Source organism: Canis lupus, chromosome 4 (genome assembly GCF_011100685.1).
Source record: "Canis lupus familiaris isolate Mischka breed German Shepherd chromosome 4, alternate assembly UU_Cfam_GSD_1.0, whole genome shotgun sequence".
NCBI lineage: Eukaryota > Metazoa > Chordata > Mammalia > Carnivora > Canidae > Canis > Canis lupus.
The window spans coordinates 3,065,473-3,092,351 of record NC_049225.1 but is presented as its reverse complement, the minus strand read 5'-3'; the positions used below and the strand labels follow the sequence as shown (position 1 = coordinate 3,092,351).

At 38.8% G+C, this 26,879-nt stretch overlaps 1 protein-coding gene across 5 annotated transcripts in view; it reads left to right on the top strand.

The window, feature by feature from the left end:
- The window catches only part of RYR2 (ryanodine receptor 2), a 726,942-nt gene that overhangs the window by 378,312 nt on the left and 321,751 nt on the right, over positions 1-26,879 (top strand). For all 5 annotated transcript variants that reach the window (XM_038533815.1, XM_038533818.1, XM_038533817.1 and 2 more), the window contains one exon: positions 7,060-7,155. In XM_038533815.1, the coding sequence (XP_038389743.1) occupies positions 7,060-7,155 (96 nt within the window). The remainder of the gene's footprint in view (positions 1-7,059; positions 7,156-26,879) is intronic.

Genomic DNA, 26,879 nt, shown 5'->3' with positions numbered 1-26,879 from the left:
TAAGAGATTTAGTTATTTAACATGAAAAAAAATTGAATGAATTAGTACTTTGTTTTTTAGAAATGTTTTTATAGTATTTTAGCATTTAAATTGTACTACACTTAACCATGGATGCTCTTATTCCATGAGAGACTGGATACTATCTATCCATTTGTTATATTAAGAAATAATATACCTTCCAAATTTCAGGCAATGTACAGAGGTGTAAGAAGACAGAATTTCAAATCTAAAGAGCTTACAATATGCTAGAAGAAGACTCACAAACCACTGTATTATATTCACATATTATTGAAAATTCATATTACAGGTGCCAGCTGTAGTGCCTGATGCATTTGCATTCATTTTTAAAAAAAGATTTTTACACACTCAGCACACCCAACATGGGGCTTAAACCCACAACCCTGAGATCAAGAGTTGCACATTCCACCTACTGAGCCAGCCACGCTCCTCCACCTTTGTATTTCTTAAATAAATGAGGAAAAATAGGGGTGAATGGAGGATGAAAGGTCTTCACTGTCTTTAAGACCTATTAGCCAGCAATGAATGAAGATTTGAAGGGTTTAGCATGCTTGTCCTTCATGAGGAAAGGACATTTTTCATGAGTTTATTTTTGTACCTTCAGCTTGAAACACCATGAGATTAAAGTTGCCATGTGGTTTGTGGTCTGGTCTTGCAAGTGGCAGTCTTGGGATACAGGGGGCAGTTGTCACTATAAATGATGTTGTTTTACTTTTTCTTCTTGAAGAGAAGGTAACTTTGTATTGTATTATTTGATTTTAAAAATTAATAACTCATTATAAGAATGATATATTTAAAGAAAAAAGGTGGAAACCATGTGTAAAAAGTAACCACCCATTTTGATATATATCCTTTTATTAAAAATATTTCTTTGGGGATCCCTGGGTGGTGCAGCGGTTTGACGCCTGCCTTTGGCCCAGGGCGCGATCCTGGAGACCCGGGATCGAATCCCACATCGGGCTCCCGGTGCATGGCGCCTGCTTCTCCCTCTGCCTATGTCTCTGCCTCTCTCTCTTTCTCTCTCTGTGACTATCATAAATAAATAAAAATTAAAAAAAAAAACTTAAAAAAAATTTCTTTGAATCTTTATAACATACACATATGAAACGCTTCACACACCCACATGTACATGTACAGAAGCATTCTGTGTCACACCCGTACAAAGCTTGCACCACCAAGACCTCAGCTGTGACCCTCCTTTCCTAAAGGTTTAGCTAGCTCGGTCCAAATTCCAATTTCAGGGATTGGGACAGACTCAAGGCTTCTCTTTGATGTCTATACACTTTGGGGGATTATTTGGACACTGTTTCCCATTTCATTCTTCAATATCCCCTGTTTGTCTAAGGTTACATAATATCTTGGCCACAGATCTTCACCTACTGCAGGTGCATACAAACTGCCATTCTTATTGAACATTTGTGATTTTTTTTTAATGGAAGTTATTGTGGCTTCAGAGGAAGTTATTGTGTTCTTTGTAAAGGAACACATCACACAGCATGATCCCTTTTTCCCCCAGGCTTTATTCACTTAACTTTCTATTTTAAAATAAGAAAATGAGGATCCTTGGATGGCTCGGCAGTTGAGCGCCTGCCTTGGGCCTCGTGATCCTGGAGACCCGGGATCAAGTCCCACGTCGGGCTCCCTGCATGGAGCCTGCTTTTCCTTCTGCCTGTGTCTCTGCCCCACCCCCCCCACCTTTGTCCCTAATGAATAAATAAATAAAATCTTTAAATAAAAAAATAAAATAAAATAAAATAAAATAAATAAAATAAGAAAATATCCCCTTTTGACCTGGGAGAGCAGTCCCACCCTTATCAGTGTTCTTTAAGCTCTTTCTTCCTACCTGAGGCACTTATCAGAATATAGTTGCCAGAAGCAGCTTTTGCTCCCCAAGAAATATTCTGAAAAAATACGGTTTTTCCATGCTATGTATATACATACATTGGGTATGTGTATGTATATATATACTTCACAGAAATGTGAACATATAATTGATATTCCTTTATACCATTCATTTGTGCTATCGTCTCTATTGTGGGCATCTGTTCTTGGCAATAAACTATAAACCTTGACAAGGTTCTAGTGGATATGTACTAACCCTACTGAAGGGATGTGGCATTTACTTAGCCCACACTCAGGCTGTTTCTAGTATTTTGCTATTATAAACTCTGTTGTGATGAACTTCCTTACAATTCTCTGTGTGGTTCTCAGTTTCTTCAGAAATTCACTTAACTGATTTCTTCTTTTTTTTTTTTCATTGTTTTTGGTTATTTTTATTTTTTAATTAAAAATTTTTTTAATTAAAAAATTAAACTGATTTCTTCTTAATTCACTTCCTTAATTGTCATATTTCACACACTCCATTTATCTGTAAAACATGCTATGCACCTGCACACATAGATACATACACTAATAATGTCTAGGAGGAATTATTTTTCACTGAGTGTATTATTTTCATTGGAAGTATACATTTTTTTTGGAGTCTGTTGAGATCATCATATTTATCTTTGACTTATTAACAGATTTCCTACTACATTTCTAACTCATTGGAGGAATGAACCCCTGCTTGAGCTAATGTTGCTAATGCATTGCTGAATATCATCGTAAACACCATCTTTGCATAAGATTTTTTTAAAAGATTTTATTTATTTATTTATGAGAGACACACAGAGAGAGGCAGACACACAGGCAGAGGGAGAAGCAGGCTCCCTGTGGGGAGACTGATGTGGAATTCAATCCCGGGACTCCAGGATCACGACCTGAGCCGAAGATAGATGCTCAACCACTGAGCCACCCAGGCATCCCTGTATAAGATTTTTGGATCGATATTCATAAGTAAGAGTCCCCTTTAGTTTTCTTATATGCATACTTTCTTTGTTAGGCATTGATGTCAAAGTTATACTGTCTTTATAAAATAGGGAGGTTTCCTTAATTTCTTTACTTTGAAATAGTTTAGAAATAACTTGTTTCTTGAGTATAGAAAAAAAGTTTTTGATCTTTGACTACCCAATATTGATCATGGTTTATTTTTCTATTTAGATTTTTTCCCTTTAGATTTTTCTCATTTGGGTCAGTTTTGGTGGAAAAAAAAATGTGTGTATGTATGTATGTATGTGTGTGTATATATATATATACACACACATATACATATATATAATTAGAAACTAATTTTTATTATTTTATTTTATTTTTTAAAAGATTTTATTTATTTATTCATGAGAGACACACACAAGGAGAGAGAGAGAGGCACAGAGACACAGGCAGAAAGAAAAGCAGGCTCCATGCAGGGAGCCCAATGTGGGACTTGATCCCGGGTCTCCTCCTGGACCACGCCCTGGACCAAAGGCAGCGCTAAACCGCTGAGCCACCTGGGTTGCCCATGGAAACCAATTTTTTTAAAAAAAGATTTTCTTTGTTCATTCATGAGAAACACACAGAGAGAGAGAGAGAGAGAGAGAGGCAGAGACATAGGCACAGAGAGAAACAGGCTCCATGCTGGGAGCCTGACGCGGGGCTCGATCCTGGGACCCTGGGATCACACCCTGAGCCAAAGACAGATAGATGCTCAACCGCTGAGCCACCCAGGTATCCCTAGGAAACCATTCTTTTCCCTATATGTTAAGAAATTCTAGTAAAGAGATCTAAAAGTGGCTGTTTCTATAATCCCAGATTATTCTTAATTTTGTATTCCTTCATGACTAGAGTAGTTGGCATTTAGCTTATATTAAAAAAAAAAAACCTTGACTCTGTTGATCAATGCTGCCATTTTAATTTATTATATAGATCATTTTTTCTATAATGTATTTATTTTTGCTATTTATTTCTTTTTCTGATTTTACTTAATACTTATTTGATGCTTTTTCTTAAATCTTGAAAAAGTGTTTTGTTATACTTTTTACCTGGTTGCTTAGCAGTGAAAGAAAGTGTTTAATTTTCCTCTGAGTATCTACCACTGATTGTTTTAGGTAACATTTCTATTTTTCCTGTTTACTAGGTATTCTGTAATTGATTCCCTACTGATTCAAAAATTATCAATGAGAGAGTTTAAATTATTAAGTGTTTGGACTTTTCTAACTAATTTCTAGTTTCATTATATTATTGTTGGTGGGCTTTGTCAACATGGGCTATACCATTTCTGTTTGCAGTAAATTTAATAAAGTTTTCTTTTTTGTAGCTTACTACATGATTTTCTTAAGTGTCTCATGGTTTATTAGAAGGATTCATTCTTGGGGCACCTGGGTGGCTCAGTTGGTTAAGCATCTGCCTTCGGCTTAGGGCATTATCTTAGGGTCCTAGGATCCAGCTCTGCATTTGGCTCCCTCAGTGGGGAGTCTGCTTCACCTTCTCTTTCTCCCACTCCTGCTCCCCCTGCTTGTGCTATTTTTCTGTGCCAAAAAAATAAAATCTTAAAGAAAAAGAAAACATTCATTCTTACATTGTTCATTTCTTCAAGTATCACCTTTTTCCTAACATCTGCCCTCTAGGAAGTACTTAATATCTTTAATTTTAAAAACCACAGGTAAAATTAAGAGTGCATTACATTTTAAACAAAGAAGGTGCTGTAAAGATTCAAAAGCTTTACTATATACTCTCCCTCAATGGCTCTTGTTGTAAGTCATAATGAGATATTCTTATGGATTAAAATTAAAAATCCCACAGAAGACGTAGGATTCCTTATCATTCTACTACACCTCACCCTTGACACTTGTCCCTGGCTCTTGTCGTGTGTGTGTGTGTGTGTGTGTGTGTGTGTGTGTCTGGTTGCTGGCTCTTGCTGGGGCTCTGGTCACAGAGCAAGTGGAGTCTAAGTAATCAAGTGCATCATTGTTTAATCTTCTTGCAAATGTTCTGGGGTTTCTGTACTCAAAAGAGCTGTTCTCATGCAGTTTAAGGATAGACCTTCCTGTCTTTTCTGTCATCGTTTCTCTTCTTACTCTAAGGTCAAGTAATTTTTATTTTAATTTTTAGAAAGAGGAAATATGATGGAAGTCTCTAAGATTAATTGTGCTGTGTTACTACAGGGACTCCTCCATCTTGCTGTTACCAAGGAGATGAACAGGCTGTGCCATCAAACTTCAGTTCCTTCCAACTGCTTCCTAGCACTACCAGATTTTAAGTAGTGGTTGTTTTCTTATGGCAATATCTTTTTTCCCATTAAAAATCCTATTATGTAAACATCCCACCAATCCTTTGTAAATGATTGTACTGTTTCTGAACAATCTCATGGATGTAAGAGTAGGGTTTTCATAAAATATTTAGCAGATTTACTCTGAAAGAATCGCATGATTTTTAAACATTAAACATTTTAAATGAATTATGTAAATTGGGTTGGAGGAGATCATAAAGGTCTTTTAGGAATTTCACATAAGATGGTTTCATTTGGGGCACCTGGTTGGCTCAGTGAGTTAAGCATCTGCCTTCGGCTCGGGTCATGATCTCAAGTTCCTGGCATTGAGGCCCTTGGCATCAGGCCCTGCTCAGAGAAGAGTCTGTTCTCTCTTCTTCTGCCTCTCCCCCTGCTGGTTCTCATGCTTAATCACTTTCAAATAAGTAAATGCAATTTTAAAAAAACATATGGTTTCTTTCACCAAAAATGTGTCAGAAACACTAGGTGAGGCAAAGTTAGAACAGGTGACTTGAGTACAGGAGTTCTGATTCCTTCAGGTGTATTGTGAACTCTAAAGGGGAAGTAGAGATACAGGAGGAAAACAAAAGGTTTTCAGACTTATTAGCCATTTGCCCTCCCACCTTTTTTTTCCAGGTGACAATTAATTATATGTCTTTTTGTGCCTATTTTAGTTATTGGTGTATCTTCTAGGATTTTGTGCTACATTTTCAGGAAAACTGATATTCTCTTAACTTCTTCATTACACACGTGAGAAAGTTGAGCTCTAGGGAAATTAAATGATTTAGTCTCATGGCTAATTAAAGCCAGTATTAGAGCATAAGTGAGGAGACTCCCAGGACACTGCTTTTTCCATTATCCTTTATCATTTCCTACCAATATGAAATGTTACTTTCTTGAAATATATTCCTTCTAATGAGCTGTGTGGTTTTCTAGTCCCTATTAATATATGTAAGTTTAAAAAAAAATCTTAATTACCACCTAACAGCAGTCAGAATGGCTAAATTTGACAAGTCAGGAATCAACAAATGTTGATAAGGGTGTGGAAAATGCTCTTACACTGTTGGTGGGAATGCAAGGTGGTGCAGCTACTCTGGAAAGCAGTGTGGATGTTCTGCAAAAGGTTGAAAATAGAGCTACTCTATGACCCAGCAATTGCCCTACTAGGGATTTACCCCAAGGATACAAGTGTAGTGATCCAAAGGGACACCTGCACCCCAATGTTTATAGCAGCAATGTCCACAATAGCAAAACTATGGGAAGAGGCAAGATATCCATCAACAGGTGAATGGATAAAGAAGATGTGATGTGTGTGTTTACACACACACACACACACACACACACACACAATGGACTACTACTCAGCTATCAAAAAATGAAATCCTGCCATTTGCAATGATGTGGATGGACTAGAGGTTATTATGCTAAGCAAAATTAGTCAATCAGAAAAAGATAATTATCATATGATCTCACTCATATGTGGAATTTAAGAAACAAAACAGAAGATTGTAGGGGAAGAGAGGAAAAAATAAAACAAGATGAAATCAGAGAGGGAGACAAACCATAAAAGAATCTTAAATCACATGAAATAAACTGAGGGTTGCTGAAGGGGAGGGAGTGGGGGGATTGGGTAACTGGGTGATGGGCATTAAGGAGGGTACGTGATGTAATGAATACTGGGAATTACATAAGACTGATGAATCATTGACCTCTACCTCTGAAACTAATGGCACTCTATATGTTAATTAATTGAATTTAAATTTTAAAAAATCTCAAATTTATGTATTCATGTATGTTTTAGATGTAAAGTCAAAGTATTTTGTTCTTGTTCCAGCATTTTAGGGCTACTACCACCTTACCTTGCATTTTAAACTGGAGAATCACATAACTGTGAAGTCTGCTTTTTCCTTTTGCAGCGGCTTTAATTAGAGGAAATCGTAAAAACTGTGCTCAATTTTCTGGCTCCCTTGATTGGTTGATCAGCCGACTAGAAAGACTGGAAGCTTCTTCTGGTAAGTTTTCTGATTATCTCTTTGTCACAACACATTATTCCTGTTTTCTTCTATTTTTTTTATTTTTATTATTTATTTATTTGCTTTCTTATATTTTTTGTTCTTTAAGATATAAAAACAAATTCTGAGTATTGGTGCAATTTAAGTGTTTTTCTTTAAATAGGTTAAAATTTTCCATATTGTTAAAACCTTTAGTATTTTATTAGTTATTTCTGGAAAATAGAAATAACAGTATCTTGTTAATTTACATTAAAAAATTGAAGTCCCTGGGATCCCTGGGTGGCTCAGCAGTTTAGCGCTTGCCTTTGGCCCAGGGCGTGATCCTGGGGTCCCAGAATCGAGTTCTGTATCGGGCTCCTGGCATGGAGCCTGCTTCTCCCTCTGCCCATGTCTCTGCCTCTCTCTCTCTCTCTCTATCATGAATAAATAAATCTTTAACAAAAAAGAAAAAAAAGAAATTGAAGTCTCTAAAGTAGCTAAAAGCCATAATTCCCATTCCTTTTCTTTTTTTTTAAAGATTTTATTTATTCATGAGAGAGAGAGAGAGAGAGGCAGAGACATAGGCAGAGGGAGAAGCAGGCTCCCTACAGGGAGCCTGATGCAGGACTTGGTCCCAGGACTCTGGGATCATGCCATGAGCCCAAGGCAGATGCTCAGCTACTGAGCCACCCAGGCCATCCTCCCATTCTTTTTCAAATCTGTTACTACAGATGTACAATATAAACAAAAAAACTGGTTTGAATTTTCTATTTTTAACTTCTGTCCAAAAGTTTATTTGACAGATTTGGAAAAAAACTTAGTTTTCCTAATCATACAGCACAGTATTTTAAAGTGATTCAGGGGATGCCTGGGTGGCTCAGTGGTTGGGCGCCTGCCTGCCTTTCTTTGGCCCAGGTCGTGATCCCGGGATCTGGGATCGAGTCCACATTGGGCTCCCTATGGGGAGCCTGCTTTTCCCTCTGCCTATGTCTCTCTGCCTCTTTCACTTTGGGTATCTCATGAGTAAATAAATTTAAAAATAAATAAATAGATTCAGTAGATACTGATATTAGTAATCTGTATCATAGTAAAATAGTTACAGGCAATAAACCTGAGATCTCTAACAAGTATGTTATTTTCATTTTGGTGTTGTGGAAATTTAAAATTGATAACCAGGCCTACCTGAGCTTGTCTAACAACATAGATTATATCAGCAACATCCCAAACTGAAATTGTTTGCTCCTCCCTCTCTTTACACAGTATCTCATTAGTTGTCTGTTCTCTATACTACTAATGCCCCCTTTCTGCTACTTATTTTTCCTCTCCTCTGCTAGATTAGCCATGAACTCTTTGAAGCGAGGGGAATGATTTCATTCATCTTTGGGTCCACCATATCATTTAGCATCTAGTAGGTGCTTCACAGTATTTATTGAATGGATGAAAAACGAACGTATGAAAAAATGTTTGAATTCACTTAGGAAAATGCCTATCAGTACAGATATAATTGCATGACTTTTGCATAAGAAAGACTCACTCAAGGATGGGTTTGTTGGAATTGAATGAATAGAAGAAAAGATGGTTGTGGTCAAAGAGGATAATTTTTAAGTCACAAGAGTGAAATTTTAGTGTTTAAGCTTTAGGAGAAAGAGGGACACCTGGGTGGTTCAGTCACTTACACTTAAGCATGGACTCTTGATTTCAGCTCAGGTCATGTGATCTCAGGGTTCTGAGATCAAGCCCTGCGTCGGGCTCCACTCCCATGGGGAATCTGCTTGAGATTCTCTCTCTCCCTCTGCTCCTTTCCCCTCTAAATTAATTAATTAATTAAAACAGATTTAGGAGGAAGAGAAATTTGAGTCACCACTGAGTTCTAAGGCATTGCTGGATTGTTGGGTGGCAGATACATAGAAAGAAATTGTTGAGCTAAAAAAGACACAGTAATTATAAGATGAGGCTTTTCAGCATATCACAACATAAACAGGATGACTGTGGGCCAATACAAGATATCTTGAATAAGGAGAAAACTGAATAAGTGCTAGGAGGCAGTGGTCAAGTTAGTGGTAACAAGATGACGGCAGGATTGCAAAAATGGATAAATTCTTAATACTTCTGCCGGAGCTGCTGGCACTGGCAGCACAGCATGGAGGGCCTGCGCCACCAAAGACCCCTGATGCGGAACCAGAAGAGCTGCTATGCCAGCTAGAGGGGCTGTGGTGCCTAAGGCTGGCAGGTCAGGCAGCAGCCTGCAGCATCCTGCCCCTAGCGACCAGGGAGCTGGCTTCCCAAGGACAAGGGAAAATTGTAGTCACCTTTGTACTTGCTGAATCTGTCTTTGTTTCTGCACTAATTAATGCACAATGAGTTTTCTTGGGTTTTGTTTTCAGGGGATGTGCCGGGCAAGGACCCTCTAGTTCACCCTTCACGCGACTCTGTAGTTGTCCCAGATTTTAGTTCTTCATTTTGCCGATGAAAAGCAAAAAAAGAACTACATGTCCGGAAGGTATTGACACGATGCATCCGCCTAGGTTTATTTATTAAAAGCACTTTTTTACATTATTTGCAAAAAAAAAAAATTATCCAGAATGTGGACAATCTCCAGTAGATACAAAAAAAAAAAAAAAATGCTGATTCCCTTTTCTGGCCACAGGGAATATCTAGAAAGCAAGAGGGGCAGAGCTACCTTCAGGACAGTGTTAATGTTGGATGAATCAGCTGCTTTACTTAAGACACACACACACACACACACACACACACACACAATTCTCAGAGTAGAAAATGAGAGAGAGAGAAGAAAAGAACAGAGTGGACCACTCTTTAAACTCAGCCAAGTAGAGTCTTCAGTTAATAGTTATAGGCACATTTCCACTGAATACAAATTGCTTTTTGCTATTATCTTTGTCCAATTCAGCTGTTAGTCACAGGTACTTCTACATCAGGTTGAAGTTCCCTGCTCTCAGAAAACACAGGGAATGTCAGGAGTAGGAAGGATGTTTGGAGAGTACTGCATCTGACATCTAATTTAGAGGAAAGGAAATTGAGACATAGGACATTTGAAAGAATGACTGGAGCTGCTAGGATTAATTGTTATTTCATTTCAAAAATGAAACCCAAACTTGTAATCTTACATTAGCATTGAAGTATGTTCACTGTGCCTTGTGGTCTCCTTGTTTGTATGTATCTGAAATATTTTTCACTAAACAAATTTTCTCTACTGTGGTTACATTCATGCTTTTAAGAAACTTCTTTTATTCCTAGAGGAAGTAGAATGTTGCTTAGTTTTTAGAGTCACTAGCAGTAATGTTATGCATATCATTAGATCATATCATGTACACACATGCATAAATTTATTTCAATCATATATTATTGTTTCCTGAGTGCTCACATATGCATCATCTTACTCTCTATGAGACTGCTGAACACGCTCTCTTCAGCGAGTCCTTTTTCAGCTGCATCACTAGTCTGTCCGTATATGAGCAGCAGAGCTGAGTGAGGAGGCCTGTGAGCTTTAGATTTCCTTCAGCTAAAAAGCTTTACACAGCAAAGGAAACAGTCAACAAAACCAAAAAGCAACCTACAGAATGGGAGAAGATATTTAAAAGTGTTTTATCAGATAAAGGGTTACTGTCCAGAATCTATAAAGAGCTTATCAAACTAAACACCCAAAGAACAAATAATCCGGTAAAAAAATGGTCAGAAGACATGAAGAGACATTTCTCCAAAGAAGACATACAAATGGCCAACAGACACATGAAAAAATGTTCAACATCACTTGGCATCAGGGAAATACAAATCCAAACCACAATAAGATACCACCTCATGCCAGTCAGAATGGCTAAATTTAACAAGCCAGGAAACAACAAATGTTGATGATACGGAGAAAGGGGAACCCTCTTACACTGCTGATGGGAATGCACACTGGTGCAGCCACTCTGGAAAACAGTGTGAAGATTCCTCAGTTAAAATTAGAGCCACCCGATGACCCAGCAATTGCACTACTGGGTATTTACCCCAAGGATACAAGTGTAGTGATCTGAAGAGGCACCCACACCCCAAAGTTTATAGCAACATTATTTATAATATCCAAACTATGGGAAGAACCGGGATGTCCATCACCAGATGAATGGATAATGAAGATGTGGTATATGTATATACAATAGAATACTACTCAGCCATGAGAAAAAAACAAAAAAGAAATCTTGCCGTTTGCAATGATGTGGTTGGAACTAGAGGGTATTATGCTAAGTGAAATAAGTCAATCAGAGAAAGACAATTATTTGATTTCACTCATATGTGGATTTGAAGAAACAAGATGGTGGAGCATAGAGGAAGGGAGGGAAAAATAAAACGACATAATTAGACAAATCACAAGAGCCTCTTAATCATAGGAAACAAACAGGGTCGCTGGAAGGAAGGGAGTGGGGGGATGGATATTAAAGAGGGCATGTGATGCAGTGAGCACTAGGTGTTTTATAAGACTGATGAATCACTGACCTCTATCTCTGAAACTAATAAAATACTATATGTTCATTAATTGAATTTAAATAAAAAATGATTTCCTTCAACAAAGGTCAGTGGACAAAAATAAAAATAAATTGGTGCAAACTTACATAGAGATCTGATGAAGACCTGCAAAGGGTGAGCAAAAGGATGTGTTAATGAAGTAGCTTACCTTCCTTTGGTGCTAGCAGTAGACCTTGAGAAAAGGATGAAAGATTTGTTTGGGAAGTGAATCAACATGAGACATGGTGTAGAAGGAATCAGAGAGGATGTGTTGACAAGCAAGTTACCACCATGGGTAACAGAAGCTTTTCTCTTGGGGAATTCTGGGAAACCCTATAGGACATGTGTCTTACAGTTCTCCCACCTGAGGGGCGAGACAGTTAGGGTTTTTACCACCAACTTTCCTCTGTCACAGAGTGGTACTGCTTCTAGAGAGTGGCTTTTCCAGCTGCCACTGTGCTCAAAGCAAATCTTGAAGGAAAGAACCACAGAAGCTAGCTGAATGTTCACTGAATGCAGAGGCTGTGAATTTGAGCAGGGCCCTGGCAGTATCTGGTGCCCAGCCAACTACTATTTATCTTGTTATATGATAGGCTCAGAAAGAGGAGTGAGCAGATCTTTTTTCTTATGCATATTCTGCTTCATTGAAAGTTGACTAGTATCACTAGTGCTTAAAGCTTTCTTTTAAATATTTTATTGTGTGAGACAGAGAGAGAGAGAGAGAGAGAAAGAGAGAGCATGAGAGGGAGAAGCAGACTCCCTGCTGAGCAGGGAGCCCTACACGGTGTTGGATCACAGGACCCCAGTTGGGATCACGACCTGAGCCAAAGGCAGACGTTTAACTGATTGAGCCACCCAGGTGCCCCCATAAAGCTTTATTAGAGTGTCTGATCAATCTATAAGAACAGTCACTGTGAATTTTTGGGGAGGAAAAGAAAAAGATAAATTAGACCTTTTGCCTGGCTTCCTATGTGACTGTGTCTCAAGGCCAAATTTAATTGAAAAGAAAATATTTGTATGAGCAAATCCAGTTGATCGAACTGATGTGTTTCTGAAGGCTGGGTTTTCTTTAGGATGTTCTCTACACTTGAGATGCTATTTGAGCATTTGAAGAAACAGCTGACTGAGCATAGTCTGCTGATCAGGAGGCTGCATACCTTGTTGGAGTCTTACCTTTGTATAGTCTGTTCCACAGATAGTTTCACGGTGATGAAAGTGGCCTTTGGGATTCCTGCCAGTTCCTCCCCACTCCTAGTAAGTGCTATGAAGGAAGTTCCCTCTGGGTTCATGCAGAAGGAGGAACCTTTCACGGGGCTCGAACTGCCTAAATGGTGCTCACATACTGTACAGTGTGTGGTACCTGGAAATACGATAGTTTAAAGCTTCCAGAGATGTCACAACTATTAGTTGCAGAGGATAAGCTCATTGTTCTTGAAAGGAAAAAATGCGTTACTTGTGACTAATCTGTCCCAGAATCTTGTGTGCCTCTTCCTTCAAATGTACTTCAGTATAAATAATTGAGTTAGAAAAAGCAGGAAACCCCTGGATATTGTATGAGACCCACTGTTGGCAATGCAGAAATCATAGCCAACCTTTTGGAATAATATCAGCAGTTTAAGTAACACTTAAAAAAAGATATTATTTATTTATTTATTTATGAGAGACACAGAGAGAGGCAGGAATGTAGGCAGATGGAGAAGCCAGATCCCTGTGGGGAGCCTGATGCAGGACTTGATTCCAGGACCCCGGGATTACAACCTGAGCCAAAGGCAGACACTGAACCACTGAGCCATCCAGGTGCCCCAGTTAAAGCAATGCTTACTGATAACACAGAAAGGGACCATTTTTTCAGGAAGTAGCTTTCAAGAAGGCAACTTTAGCAGTTGGTTGATTCAGATCTTCTGATTGTGCATAAAGTCAGCTCTGGTTATAGTCAGGAGATTGTGCACCTGACCCTTACAAAAAACACCAAATCAGAATTATGATGATATTGCAGATTTTGTATAGAAAACCTTTTGTGATAGCTGTCGGGGTCAGTACCTGTTTGGCTCTACCACCCCACCATAACGTAATCATCCATCTGCATCTGTAGCTTCATCTAGAGCACATTATCATAATTGGTGTCTTTAATAATGATCTGGATCTTCATGATATATAAATTCTGTTTGATGCCAATGGATTACTTATGACAGAGAAACATAGTATGCATTTTTCAAAGATAATCACTCAAAGTTTGAAATAATGTATTGGCGATTAAAGGTACTGATTTAATAGCTAAATCCCTTGTCAAAGATTACTCACAAGAGAAGTTGCTTATTGTTTTTCTTTTACCACTTTTTAAAGATTTTATTTATTTGAGAGACAGAGAGAGAGAGAGAGAGAGAGCAAGCATAAGTGGGGGCAGAAGCAGAGGGAGAGGGAGAGTCTGAAGCAGACTCCATGCTGAGCATAGAGCCTGATGTGGGACTCAATTCCCCAACCCTAAGATCATGACCTGAGCTGAAACCAAGAGTCAGATGCTTAACCAACTGAGCCACTCAGGCACCCCTGTTTTTTAAATTTATTTATGAGAGAGAGAGAGCATTCAAGAGAGTGCACAAGGGGCAGCGGGGGAGAGGGAAAGGAAGAGAAAGAAGCAGACTCCTCACTGAACAGGGAGCCCAGCCCGATAATGGGCTTGATCCCAGGACCCTGGAATCATGATCTGAACCAAAGGTAGACGCATAACTGACTGAGCCACCCAGGTACCCTGATGTTATCTTTTTATTTTGTTGCTTGTGCTTTAGATGTCCTACCTGAAAGATCATTGCCAATTCCTATATCAAGGAGTTTTTTTTCCTCTTTTTTTCCCTAGGAATTTCATGGTTTCAGGTCTATATATCTATATTTTATGATACATTTCGAGTTAATTTTTGCTAGTGGTGTAGGATAGAGGTCATTGTTTTACATGTGAATATCCAGTTTTCCCAGCGCCATTCTTCGAAGAGACTGCCTTTTTCCAAGAGAACATTAGAATTGACACAAAGCTCAGGCAGATGCTGTGATCATTTTACATTGCTGCCCAAAATAATAGTTCTCAGTATATATATTTGCTGCTTTGAGGAAAGTATCTTTTTGAGGAGCTGATTAATCTGTATTTCTCGGGCAGCCCCGATGGTCCAGCGGTTTAGCGCCGCCTTCCGCCTGGAGTATGATCCTGGAGACCCAGGATTGAGTCCCACGTTGGGCTTCCTGCATGGAGGTTGTTTCTCTCTCTGCCTCTGTCTCTGCCTCTCTCTCTGTGCCTCTCATGAATAGATAAAATCTTTTTAAAAAATCTGTATTTCTCTTGCCCTAGAGGATGCAACTTAAAAGTATTTAGATGTATAGAACTTTGAAAATTTTATTTAATGGCCTTTAGAGCAATTAATTGCATCTGCCAGCATTTTTATAGGTATTAACATTTCACAGAGAGGCACACATTTGTTGTTTTTTGAACACTTTAATGAGCACATTATGGGACCAAGGAAATCTTAAGTGAATTTAGGGCACTGTGCTGAGATGTCACGTGTATTTCTTCACTGGATTCCCACAGGACTCCATAAGATTCTGTTATAACTTCTATTTTACAAATGAAGAATTGGAATTTACTGAGAGGAGTAAAATTTTTAAGGTTGAATGAAAGTAGCAGAGCAACGACTGAATTTGTATGATGTGTAAAGTCACAAAAGTGGGAATTATATCAATTTCTGCTCCTCGTTTTACTTATATCCAGAACCTAATACATTGGCCCATTTTATGGACTAAAAAATAATTGAATATGTAAATGGAGGGAAAACACACAAGAGTAAATAGCAAGATGAGAATATCTTAAAGTATTTGTGATTTCTTGTCTGGAGTGGTCAGATGTCTGTGGGTTTTGAGATATGACAATTTATATAAATAAATATTTGTCTGACATAATGTTTCTAACATTATTATTTAACTGTTGTATCATGAACTGCCTTTAATTGACATTTTCTTTTCCTTTTTTAATTGTCCTTAACTCATCTATCTTTTATAAAATATTGCTCCCTAAATTGAAAACAGGAAACCATCAGAAGCCTAAATAAGGCAGAATAGTACACTATGATTACATTGCTTATTTTATGTTATTTATCTTAGATAATGTGCCCCAAGAAACTTCTGACTCATGTTCATCTTGTCTTCCAATAAAATGCCCTAAGTCCATCTTTTTTGTTTGTTTTGCTAATGCATTCATGATGGTCTGTCTTTCTTTTTTTTTCCATAAATTTATTTTATTGGTGTGCAATTTGCCAACATAAGAATAACACCCAGTGCTCATCCCATCAAGTGCCCCCCTCAGTGCCCATCACCCAGTCACCCCCACCCCCACCCCTCCCCTTCCACTACCCCTAGTTTGTTTCCCAGAGTTAGGAGTCTCTCATGTTCTGTCTCACTTTCTGATATTTCCCACTCATTTTTTCTCCTTTCCCCTTTATTCCCTTTCACTATTTTTTATATTCCCCAAATGAATGAGACCATATAATGTTTGTCCTTCTCCGATTGACTTACTTCACTCAGCATAATACCCTCCAGTTCCATCCACGTTGAAGCAAATGGTGGGTATTTGTCGTTTCTAATGGCTGAGGAATATTCCATTGTATACATAAACCACATCTTCTTTATCCATTCATCTTTCGATGGACACTGATGGTCTGTCTTTCTATAAATGAGTAACAATGTGATATATACCTTTATCCTCCCTAACTTCCACTTTTATTAATATTTCTAATTTTGTTAAATTGTGTTATATTTTAATCACATTCTGTCACTTTTTTTCTCCCTTCTCAGCTTTATGTTAGCTCAATATTTAATGAGCTTATTTTCTTCTCATGCCTCAAAACCTCTACAAAAAATAAGAGGATACATAATTGTGTTTCCCCAGTTTGACTTGAGACCCCATCTCTTGAGATTGTTATTTTCAAGCCTCTATATATTTTAATATTGATATCAACTCAATATCAAGCCTCTATATATTTTAATATTGATATCAACTCAATCTATTTTTTCTCTATTTGGATGAGATAATAATAATACCTTATACTATTATAGTTGCTCTTTAAGCTTAGTAAATATCCCGTATGTCAATTTCCCTTCTGAAAAGATGATGGTCCCTGACATCCCTCGTTACTGTGTCCAGGAACAATCTGCTGTAACTGCTGCAGACCATTTTGTCCAGCATGTTTCTTGTTCTTTGTTGTCATATTATTTCTCAGTGCCTTTCCCCCAGTCTTTTTAGTTAAGTTTTTTTATATTAGTGGTCCATGGCAAGAATAAAACTTTCCATATTTCCATTTGCCTTCAGTGAGCCCTGGGAATATTACTCATGAGGTCTGACCAAAAAGTTATTAAGTATTTTAACTCCCAGGTATGGAAAAAGTAGAAAAGCAACCTGTGATTTTAATAATTCGAAATTCATAGTTTCTCCAATTGTGATTTTTGCTGCCCCTGCAAGTGGATATTGCAGTTCTGTGTGTGTTCTACACTGTGTCTGGAGTGTTTCTGTCACTGAGTGACCATCTAATTCATATTGATTAGCACCCAGGTTAATCTGAGTAACACCTGTGTATCCTCTTGCAGTTAGAACTATTTTCATCTAAACCCATATAACACCTCAGTGATCTGAGATTATTTTAATTTTGTTTTATTTTTTGCTAAACACTTATATGTAGGTGTGAAAACAACTTCTGGAGAAGGAGGGGTTGGCACTGTCTTCCAAGTCAGTTGGTTTCTTGATTTCCTGAGATGATAATGGGGACTGTGTGTCCACACTGGCCTCCTGTGCCTAAGTGGCTACCAGTCTGGTTCTATTCACTTCTTTTTTTTTTTTTTTTTAAAAAAAAAGCTGGTATTTTTATTTTTATTTTTTTCTCATTTCAAATGCTTTATTTTTTAATAATAAATTTATTTTTTATTGGTGTTCAATTTACCAACATACAGAATAACACCCAGTGCTCATCCTGTCAAATGTCCCCCTCAGTGCCTGTCACCCGTTCACCCCCACACCCTGCCCTCCTCCCCTTCCAACAGCCCTAGTTCGTTTCCCAGAGTTAGGAGTCTTTATGATCTGTCTCCCATTCTGATATTTCCCACACATTTCTTCTCCCTTCCCTTATATTCCCTTTCACTATTATTTATATTCCCCAAATGAATGAGAACATATAATGTTTGTCCTTCTCCGATTGACTTACTTCACTCAGCATAATCCCCTCCAGTTCCATCCACGTTGAAGCAAATGGTGGGTATTTGTCATTTCTAATGGCTGAGTAATATTCCATTGTATACATAAACCACATCTTCTTTATCCATTCATCTTTCGATGGACACCAAGGCTCCTTCCACAGTTTGGCTATTGTGGACATTGCTGCTAGAAACATCGGGGTGCAGGTATCCTGGCATTTCATTGCATCTGTGTCTTTGGGGTAAATCCCCAACAGTGCAATTGCTGGGTCATAGGGCAGGTCTATTTTTAGCTCTCTGAGGAACCTCCACACAGTTTTCCAGAGTGGCTGCACCAGTTCACATTCCCACCAACAGTGCAAGAGGGTTCCCTTTTCTCCGCATCCTCTCCAACATTTGTGGTTTCCAGCCTTGTTAATGTTCCCCATTCTCACTGGTGTGAGGTGGTATCTCATTGTGGTTTTGATTTGTATTTCCCTGATGGCAAGTGATGCAGAGCATTTTCTCATGTGCGTGTTGGCCATGTCTATGTCTTCCTCTGTGAGATTTCTCTTCATGTCTTTTGCCCATTTCATGATTGGATTGTTTGTTTCTTTGGTGTTGAGTTTCATAAGTTCTTTATAGATCTTGGAAACTAGCCCTTTATCTGATATAGGTCATTTGCAAATATCTTCTCCCATTCTGTAGGTTGTCTTTTAGTTTTGTTGACTGTATCCTTTGCTGTGCAAAAGCTTCTTATCTTGATGAAGTCCCAATAGTTCATATCTGCTTTTGTTTCTTTTGCCTTCGTGGATGTATCTTGCAAGAAGTTACTGTGGCCGAGTTCAAAAAGGGTGTTGGCCTGTGTTCTCCTCTAGGATTTTGATGGAATCTTGTCTCACGTTTAGATCTTTCATCCATTTTGAGTTTATCTTTGTGTCTGGTGCAAGAGAGTGGTCTAGTTTCATTCTTCTGCATGTGGATGTCCAGTTTTCCCAGCACCATCTATTGAGGAGACTGTCTTTCTTCCAATGGATAGTCTTTCCTCCTTTATCAAATATTAATTGACCATAAAGTTCAGGGTCCACTTCTGGGTTCTCTATTCTGTTCCACTGATCTATGTGTCTGTTTTTGTGCCAGGACCACACTGTCTTGATGACCACAGCTTTGTAGTACAACCTGAAATCTGGCATCGTGATGCCCCCGGCTCTGGTTTTCTTTTTTATAATTCCCCTGGCTATTCGGGGTCTTTTCTGATTCCACACAAATCTTAAAATAATTTGTTCTAACTCTCTGAAGAAAGTCCATGGTATTTTGATAGGGATTGCATTAAATGTGTAAATTGCCCTGGGTAACATTGACATTTTCACAATATTAATTCTGCCAATCCATGAGCATGGAATATTTTTCCATCTCTTTGTGTCTTCCTCAATTTCTTTCAGAAGTGTTCTATAGTTTTTAGGGTATAGATCCTTTACCTCTTTGGTTAGGTTTATTCCTAGTTACCTTATGCTTTTGGGTGCAATTGTAAATGGGATTGACTCCTTAATTTCTCTTTCTTCAGTCTCATTGTTAGTGTATAGAAATGCCATTGATTTCTGGGCATTGATTTTGTATCCTGCCACGCTACCAAATTGCTGTATGAGTTCTAGCAATCTTGGGGTGGAGGCTTTTGGGTTTTCTATGTAGAGTATCATGTCATCGGCGAAGAGGGAGAGTTTGACTTCTTCTTTGCTAATTTGAATGCTTTTAATGTCTTTTTGTTGTCTGATTGCTGAGGCTAGGACTTCCAGTACTATGTTGAATAGCAGTGGTGAGAGTGGACATCCCTGTCTTGTTCCTGATCTTAGGGGAAAGGCTCCCAGTGCTTCCCCATTGAGAATGATATTTGCTGTGGGCTTTTCGTAGATGGCTTTTAAGATGCTGAAGAATGTTCCCTCTATCCCTACACTCTGAAGAGGTTTGATCAGGAATGGATGCTGTATTTTGTTAAATGCTTTCTCTGCATCTAATGAGAGGATCGTATGGTTCTTGGTTTTTCTCTTGCTGATATGATGAATCACATTGATTGTTTTCGAGTGTTGAACCAGCCTTGTGTCCCGGGGATAAATCCTACTTGGTCATGGTGAATAATTTTCTTAATGTACTGTTGGATCCTATTGGCTAGTATCTTGTTGAGAATTTTGCATCCATGTTCATCAGGTATATTGGTCTGTAATTCTCCTTTTTGGTGGGGTCTTTGTCTGGTTTTGGAATTAAGGTGATGCTGGCCTCATAGAACAAATTTGGAAGTACTCCATCTCTATCTTTCCAAACAGCTTTAGTAGAATAGGTATGATTTCTTCATTAAACGTTTGATAGAATTCCCCAGGGAAGCCATTTGGTGCTGGGCTTTTGTGTCTTGGGAGGTTGTTGATGACTGCTTCAATTTCCCCCCCTGTTATTGGCGTGTTCAGGTTTTCTATTTCTCCCTGTTCCAGTTTTGGTAGTTTGTGGCTTTCCAGGAATGCATCTATTTCTTCTAGATTGCCTAATTTATTTGGCATATAGCTGTTCATAATATGTTTTTAAAATCGTTTGTATTTCCTTGGTGTTGGTAGTGATCTCTCCTTTCTCTTTAATGATTTTATTAATTTGAGTATTCTCTCCTTTTTAATAAGGCTGGCTAGTGGTTTATCTACCTTATTAATTCTTTCAAAGAACCAACTCCTGGTTTTGGTGATCTGTTCCACAGTTCTTCTGGTCTCGATTTCATTGAGTTCTGCTTGAATCTTTATTAACTCTCTGCTTCTGCTGGGTGTAGGATCTATCTGCTGTTTTTTCTCTAGCTCCTTTAGGTGTAAGGTTAGCTTTTGTATTTGAGTTCTTTCCAGTTTTTGAATGGATGCTTGTATTGCGATGTATTTCCCCCTTAAGACTGCTTTTGCTGCGTCCCAAAGATTTTGAATGGTTGTATCTTCATTACCATTAGTTTCCATGAATCCTTTTAATTCTTCCTTAATTTCCTGGTTGACCCTTTCATCTTTTAGCAGGATGGTCCTTAACCTCCATGTGTTTGAAGTCCTTCCAAACTTCTTGTTGTGATTTAGTTCTAATTTCAAGGCATTATGGTCTGAGAATATGCAGGGGACGATCCCAATCTTTTGGTGTCGGTTCAGACCCGATTTGTGACCCAGTATGTGGTCTATTCTGGAGAAAGTTCCATGTGCGCTTGAAAAGAATGTGTATTCAGTTGAGTTTGGATGTAAAGTTCTGTAGATATCTGTGAAATCCATCTGGTCCAGTGTATCATTTAAAGCTCTCGTTTCTTTGGAGATGTTGTGCTTAGAAGACCTATCGAGTATAGAAAGAGCTAGATTGAAGTCACCAAGTATAAGTGTATTATTATCTAAGTATTTCTTCACTTTGGTTATTAATTGATTGATATATTTGGCACCTCCCACATTTGGGGCATATATATTGAGGATTGTTAAGTCCTCTTGTTGGATAGATCCTTTAAGTATGATATAGTGTCCCTCTTCATCTCTCACTACAGTCTTCGGGATAAATTTTAGTTTATCTGATATTAAGGATGGCTACCCCTGCTTTCTTTTGAGGACCATTTGAATGGTAAATTGTTCTCCAACCTTTTATTTTCAGGCTGTAGGTGTCCTTCTGTGTAAAATGAGTCTCTTGTAGACAGCAAATAGATGGGTCCTGCTTTTTTATGCAGTCAGAAACCCTGCGCCTTTTGATGGGGTCATTAAGCCCGTTCACGTTCAGAGTTACTATTGAAAGATATGAGTTTAGTGTCACCATGATATCTATTCAGTCCTTGTTTTTGTGGATTGTTGCACTGAACTTCTTCTTAAAGGGGAATTTTAAGAGTCCCCCTTAAAATTTCTTGCAGAGCTGGTTTGGAGGTCACATATTCTTTCAGTTCCTACCTGTCTTGGAAGCTCTTTATCTCTCCTTCCATTTTGAATGAGAGCCTTGCTGGATAAAGTATTCTTGGTTGCATGTTCTTCTCATTGAGGACCCTGAATATATCCTGCCAGCCCTTTCTGGCCTGCCAGGTCTCTGTGGAGAGGCCTGCTGTTACCCTAATACTCCTCCCCATAAAAGTCAGGGATTTCTTGTCTCTTGCTGCTTTAAGGATCTTCTCTTTATCTTTGGAATTTGCAAGCTTCACTATTAGATGTCGAGGTGTTGAACGGTTTTTATTGATTTTAGGGGGGGATCTCTCTATTTCCTGGATCTGAATGCCTGTTTCCCTTCCCAGATTAGGAAAGTTTTCAGGTATGATTTGTTCAAATACATATTCTGGCCCTCTGTCCCTTTCGGTGCCCTTGGGAACCCCAATTAAACGTAGGTTTCTCTTCCTCAGGCTGTCGTTTATTTCCCTTAATCTATCCTCATGGTCTTTTAATTGTTTGTCTCTTTTTTCCTCAGTTTCCCTCTTTGCCATCAACTTGTCTTCTATGTCACTCACTCGTTCTTCCACCTTGTTAACCCTCGTCGTTAGGACTTCTAGTTTGGATTGCATCTCATTCAATTGATTTTTAATTTCTGCCTGATTGGATCTAAATTCTGCAGTCATGAAGTCTCTTGAGTCCTTTATGGTTTTTCTAGAGCCACCAGTAGCTGTATAATAGTGCTTCTGAATTGGCTTTCTGACATTGAATTGTATTCCAGATTTTGTAACTCTGTGGGAGAGAGGACTGTTTCTGATTCTTTCTTTTGAGGTGAGGTTTTCCTTCTAGTCATTTTGCTTAGTGCAGAGTGGCCAAAAACAAGTTGTATTGGGAAAAGGAGAAAAAGAGAGAGAGAGAGAGACGGAAAGAAAAGAGAAAAAGAAAAAAGAAAAAGGAAGAAGAAAAGAAAAAAGAGAAGAAAAAGAGAAAGAAGAAGAAAGAAAGGAAAAAAAGAAGGAGTGGGGGAAGCAAACAAATCAAAAAGCAAAAAAAATAAACAAACAAACAAACATGGGGGAGTATCTTCTGATTTTGTATACTTTAAGTCCCTTGGCTTCCCCTGGAACTTGTCGGTCTAGCTGGTCTTCTGGGGGAGGGGCCTGCTGTGCTGATTTTCAGGTGTGAGCACTTGGGGGAGCTGCTGTGCCCCCTCCTGGTGCAGGGCTCAGTGGGGGTTGTTTACCCGGTGAGGCCCCAGGAGGAACAACCGCAGTGGCGGGGCCAGCTCTGCAGCCCTGGAGTCAGCTCCCACAGTAGCTCCGGAGCTCTCCGTCTGCAGGGCCTGGAGGCTCCGGGCGGGGCCGCTGATCTGCTCAGCTGGGGCAGGAGCGTCCTCGCTGTCCTGGGCCCTCCCGGCCTCTGCCTGTCCCGGGGGGAGGCCGGATCCTGGGCTCTGTCCCGGCGCTCTGTGCTCCGGGGCCTGCGCTGTTGGATTCGCGCTCCCGCCCCGCAGCCCCCTCCGTGGAGCCACCCCCGAGCCCCCCGAGCTTCTCTGGGTCCCCCGTGCGCGCTGCAGCCCTTAGGGAGCTCGGCGCACTCTCCGGGGCGCAGATGCTGTTAGTGTCCCCGGGAGCCCGAGGGCATCCCCGCCCTCCTGGGTCCTGCTCCAACTCCCCGCGAGCCCCTTTCCGCCCGGGAAGGTCGGTGCAGCTCCTGCTCCTCCGGGACGGGGCTCTCCTGTCCTGGGGACACTCGCCCCGGCCTCCGCCCGGCTGCTCACGGGCCCCTCCCCCTTCGAGGCCTTTTGTGCCTTTATTTCTTTTTCCCCGTCTTCCTACCTTGATAGAAGCACGAACTCTTCTCACTGTAGCATTCCATCTGGTCTCTCTTTAAATCTCAGGCCGAATTCGTAGATTTTCAAGATGATTTGAAGGTTATCTAGGTAATTTGGTGGGGACAGGTGACTTGGGGACCCTACTCTTCTCCCATCTTGCCCTGCCTCCGGTTCTATTCACTTCACTCAAACATGCAAGGCTCACCAGTGAGCTTGTGACTACTCAATGTAGAGTGAAACCTCTAGGCTAGATTCTTTCTGGTATATAAAGTCATGACAAACATAGCACTTCTGTTCTGTGGCTTGCTTTCAGTTTTTCCTTATAGACTTTCAACCTTGGACAGCCCTGGGCATGACCTATCATAGCACTTGGATGCTTCCAATACCATTTGGTTATTTCCAGACATTTTCTTACACCCTCAGAGATTTTTCTTTGTCATGAGCCCTTTAAATAATTCAGAAAGTTACAGCCATAAAAGTTTTAAGGCAAATAGCTAAATATTTCATGTATTTTACATTTAAAGGGCTTATACCATCAGTTTTGAATTTTGTGCATGACTCCCACAGAAATAGACTGAAGCCGACAAAACTTCTTGTCATTTAGTAAGTAAAATCTTTCCTCAATGAAATTAAAGCACAAGTGGGGAAATACTGGAACTAAGAAATATAAATTCTCCATCTACTATCATATGTCTTCTCTAGCTTTAAAAAAATATTTTAATATCTCCAGATATAAAATATGCCAAAGTAGCTATCCCCTATACCCTTCACAATAATGAATCTTGTTATGATTGAATAAACAAATCACAGGTTTATTTACTTTAAACCATAAATGTGTACTAATAGCCCATTTATATTTATTCACTTACTCAGTTGGCAAACATGAGATAGGCCTCCCTGGGCCCAGAGTGTGCTGGGTGACAAGGAGGAGGAATTCACATCTCTGTTCTCAAGGATCACATAATGTGATCAATACTACAAAGAAAGAATAATCCATCCTAGGGTGTTGCTTAAAACCTACCAAATGAGGTGGATTTCTGCCTTTGCAAGATGATTCAGATTTTGTAACCTCTGAAGAGGGAAGTATATTTCAGTCTGAGAATAACATATGCAAAACATGGGAGGTGGGATAGAGCCGACAAGCTCCCACTGGGCCCTGGCAGGCCTTGATGGGTGACTATTCCACTGCCTAGAACAGTGCCTGGTAGCTGCTTAATAATTATAATATAAAATGTATTGCAAATATATTAGCACCTAAGCATATTTACAATATGCACTTTGAAGTAAAAGTATATATTAACCTTTCATTGTAAGAGGAGTTGGTGGGAGTTGAGGTGGTAGAGGGTTGGGTCATCTAGCAAAGGAGCTTGTTATATCCTGGAATGAACTTTTACCTTGGATGGTCTGGGAGACCATGGGAACTTCTAAGCATGGAGTGACATCAATTAAATGTGCTTTATTTTTTTTAATAATAAATTTGCTTTTTTTTGGTGTTCAATTTGACAACATACAGAATAACACCCAGTGCTCATCCCGTCAAGTGCCCCCCTCAGTGCCCGTCACCCATTCACCCCCACCCTCTGCCCTCCTCCCCTTCCACCACCCCTAGTTCATTAAATGTGCTTTAAATGGGGTGCCTAGATGGTGGTGCAGTCAGGTGAGTGGCTGGCACATGGTTTCAGCTCCGATTGTGATCTCAGGGTCCTGGGATTGAACTCTGTGTTAGGCTCTGCACTCAATGCAAAGTCTGCTTCCCAATTCTTCCTCCCTTTCCTTTTGCCTCTCTCCCAGCTCACTTGTACGAAGTCTCTAAAATAAGTAAATAAATCTTTAAAAAATAATAAATTAATGGAAATGGATCTCATTGCCTATTTTTCTTGTGGTCCTTTCTGAAAATGCTTATTACTGTAAAAGTAACATGCAGTCATTTCCTAGAATTCACAAAATATTGGAAGAGAAGTATGTTAATCTAGCAATAAATCAGCACCAACATTCTGGCATACTAGCTCCTGGTGTTTTTTGAAATAGACATTTTATACACAGAATATATTTTACATAGTTACAATCATAATGTATATCTGATCATATATCTACTCTTGAAAGTTTACATTATACATTATGTGTTTTGCACATTATTAAAATTTTCACTAAAATCATTTCTGAAAATTTATTAAATCTTATAAAATCGGATTATATATACAAGTTATAAGATCTTGCTTTGTCTCACTAGTTTGTGTGTGTATGTGTTTTTGACAATTTATGTTCATAATTCTTTCATTTTGGTAATATTGTAAAGATCTATCAAGCTTTAAATTTATTCTTTGAGGATCTGGCAATGAGTGTAATACACCATTCCCATTTCTAGGTCTCATTCAGTGTGTTTAGAATTTAATTGTCAAATCACCTTTAGTTAAGTATTGCCATTGTAATATTTATTAAGCCCCAGTTCCACTCTTTTTCACCCAAGAGTTCGAGACATATATTGGCATAATTTACATATACACATAATATAGCTAGTCTTTTTTTTTTTAAATGAGTCTTTTGCTATGTCCAATTTGTTTTCTTTTTGGAATTTTTAACTGCAAAAAAAAAAGTTTACTTGTTTTTTACTCCTACAGTTGAAAATAAAAAGTATTCTCTGACTTTTCACCATCAAACTTAGAGACAGTCAGTGCTTTTCAACTAAATATTGGATCTGAATGTAGCAGTATTAAAGAAATGTGTTTTAATATTAAGTCCCAAGCTCTGGAAGCCTTCTATTAAATTAAACTGAATAAGGGAAAATCAGATTTATTTTCCTATTTTGTACTGCCTTTCTTGAGTTTTGTGATCTGTGCTGTTCATTTTCAAAATCTAGTCTTAAATCTTTTCTGATGTATTCAAGTGTTTGAATGCTGTTGGTGTTGATGTATGTATTTATTTACAAAGAGAATTTGTTTTTCTTATGGTCTTCCACTTTTTGGTCTTTTGTTTTAATTGTTGTAATAACTAAGTAGAGATTGATGAACTTTTTCTGTAAAAGGCCAGATAGTTGAGTACTTTATGCTCCTTAGACCAAAGGGCTTTGTTCACATTCAGCTCTGCCTTTTAATGCAAAAGCAACCAAGGATGAAATGTGACCAAAAGAACATGGATACATAGTACAATTTTCATTTGCAAATACAGGCAGCTGCCATGTGTTCTGCAGTAATAGGTAACAGATAGAAACAAAGATATCCGGATAAAATATAAGTAATCTATTAAAAATGCTTTTCTCTTTCTATTCTTTTAGTTTATTTTAACTAAGAGTGAATGAGTTTATTACTCCATATTTAATA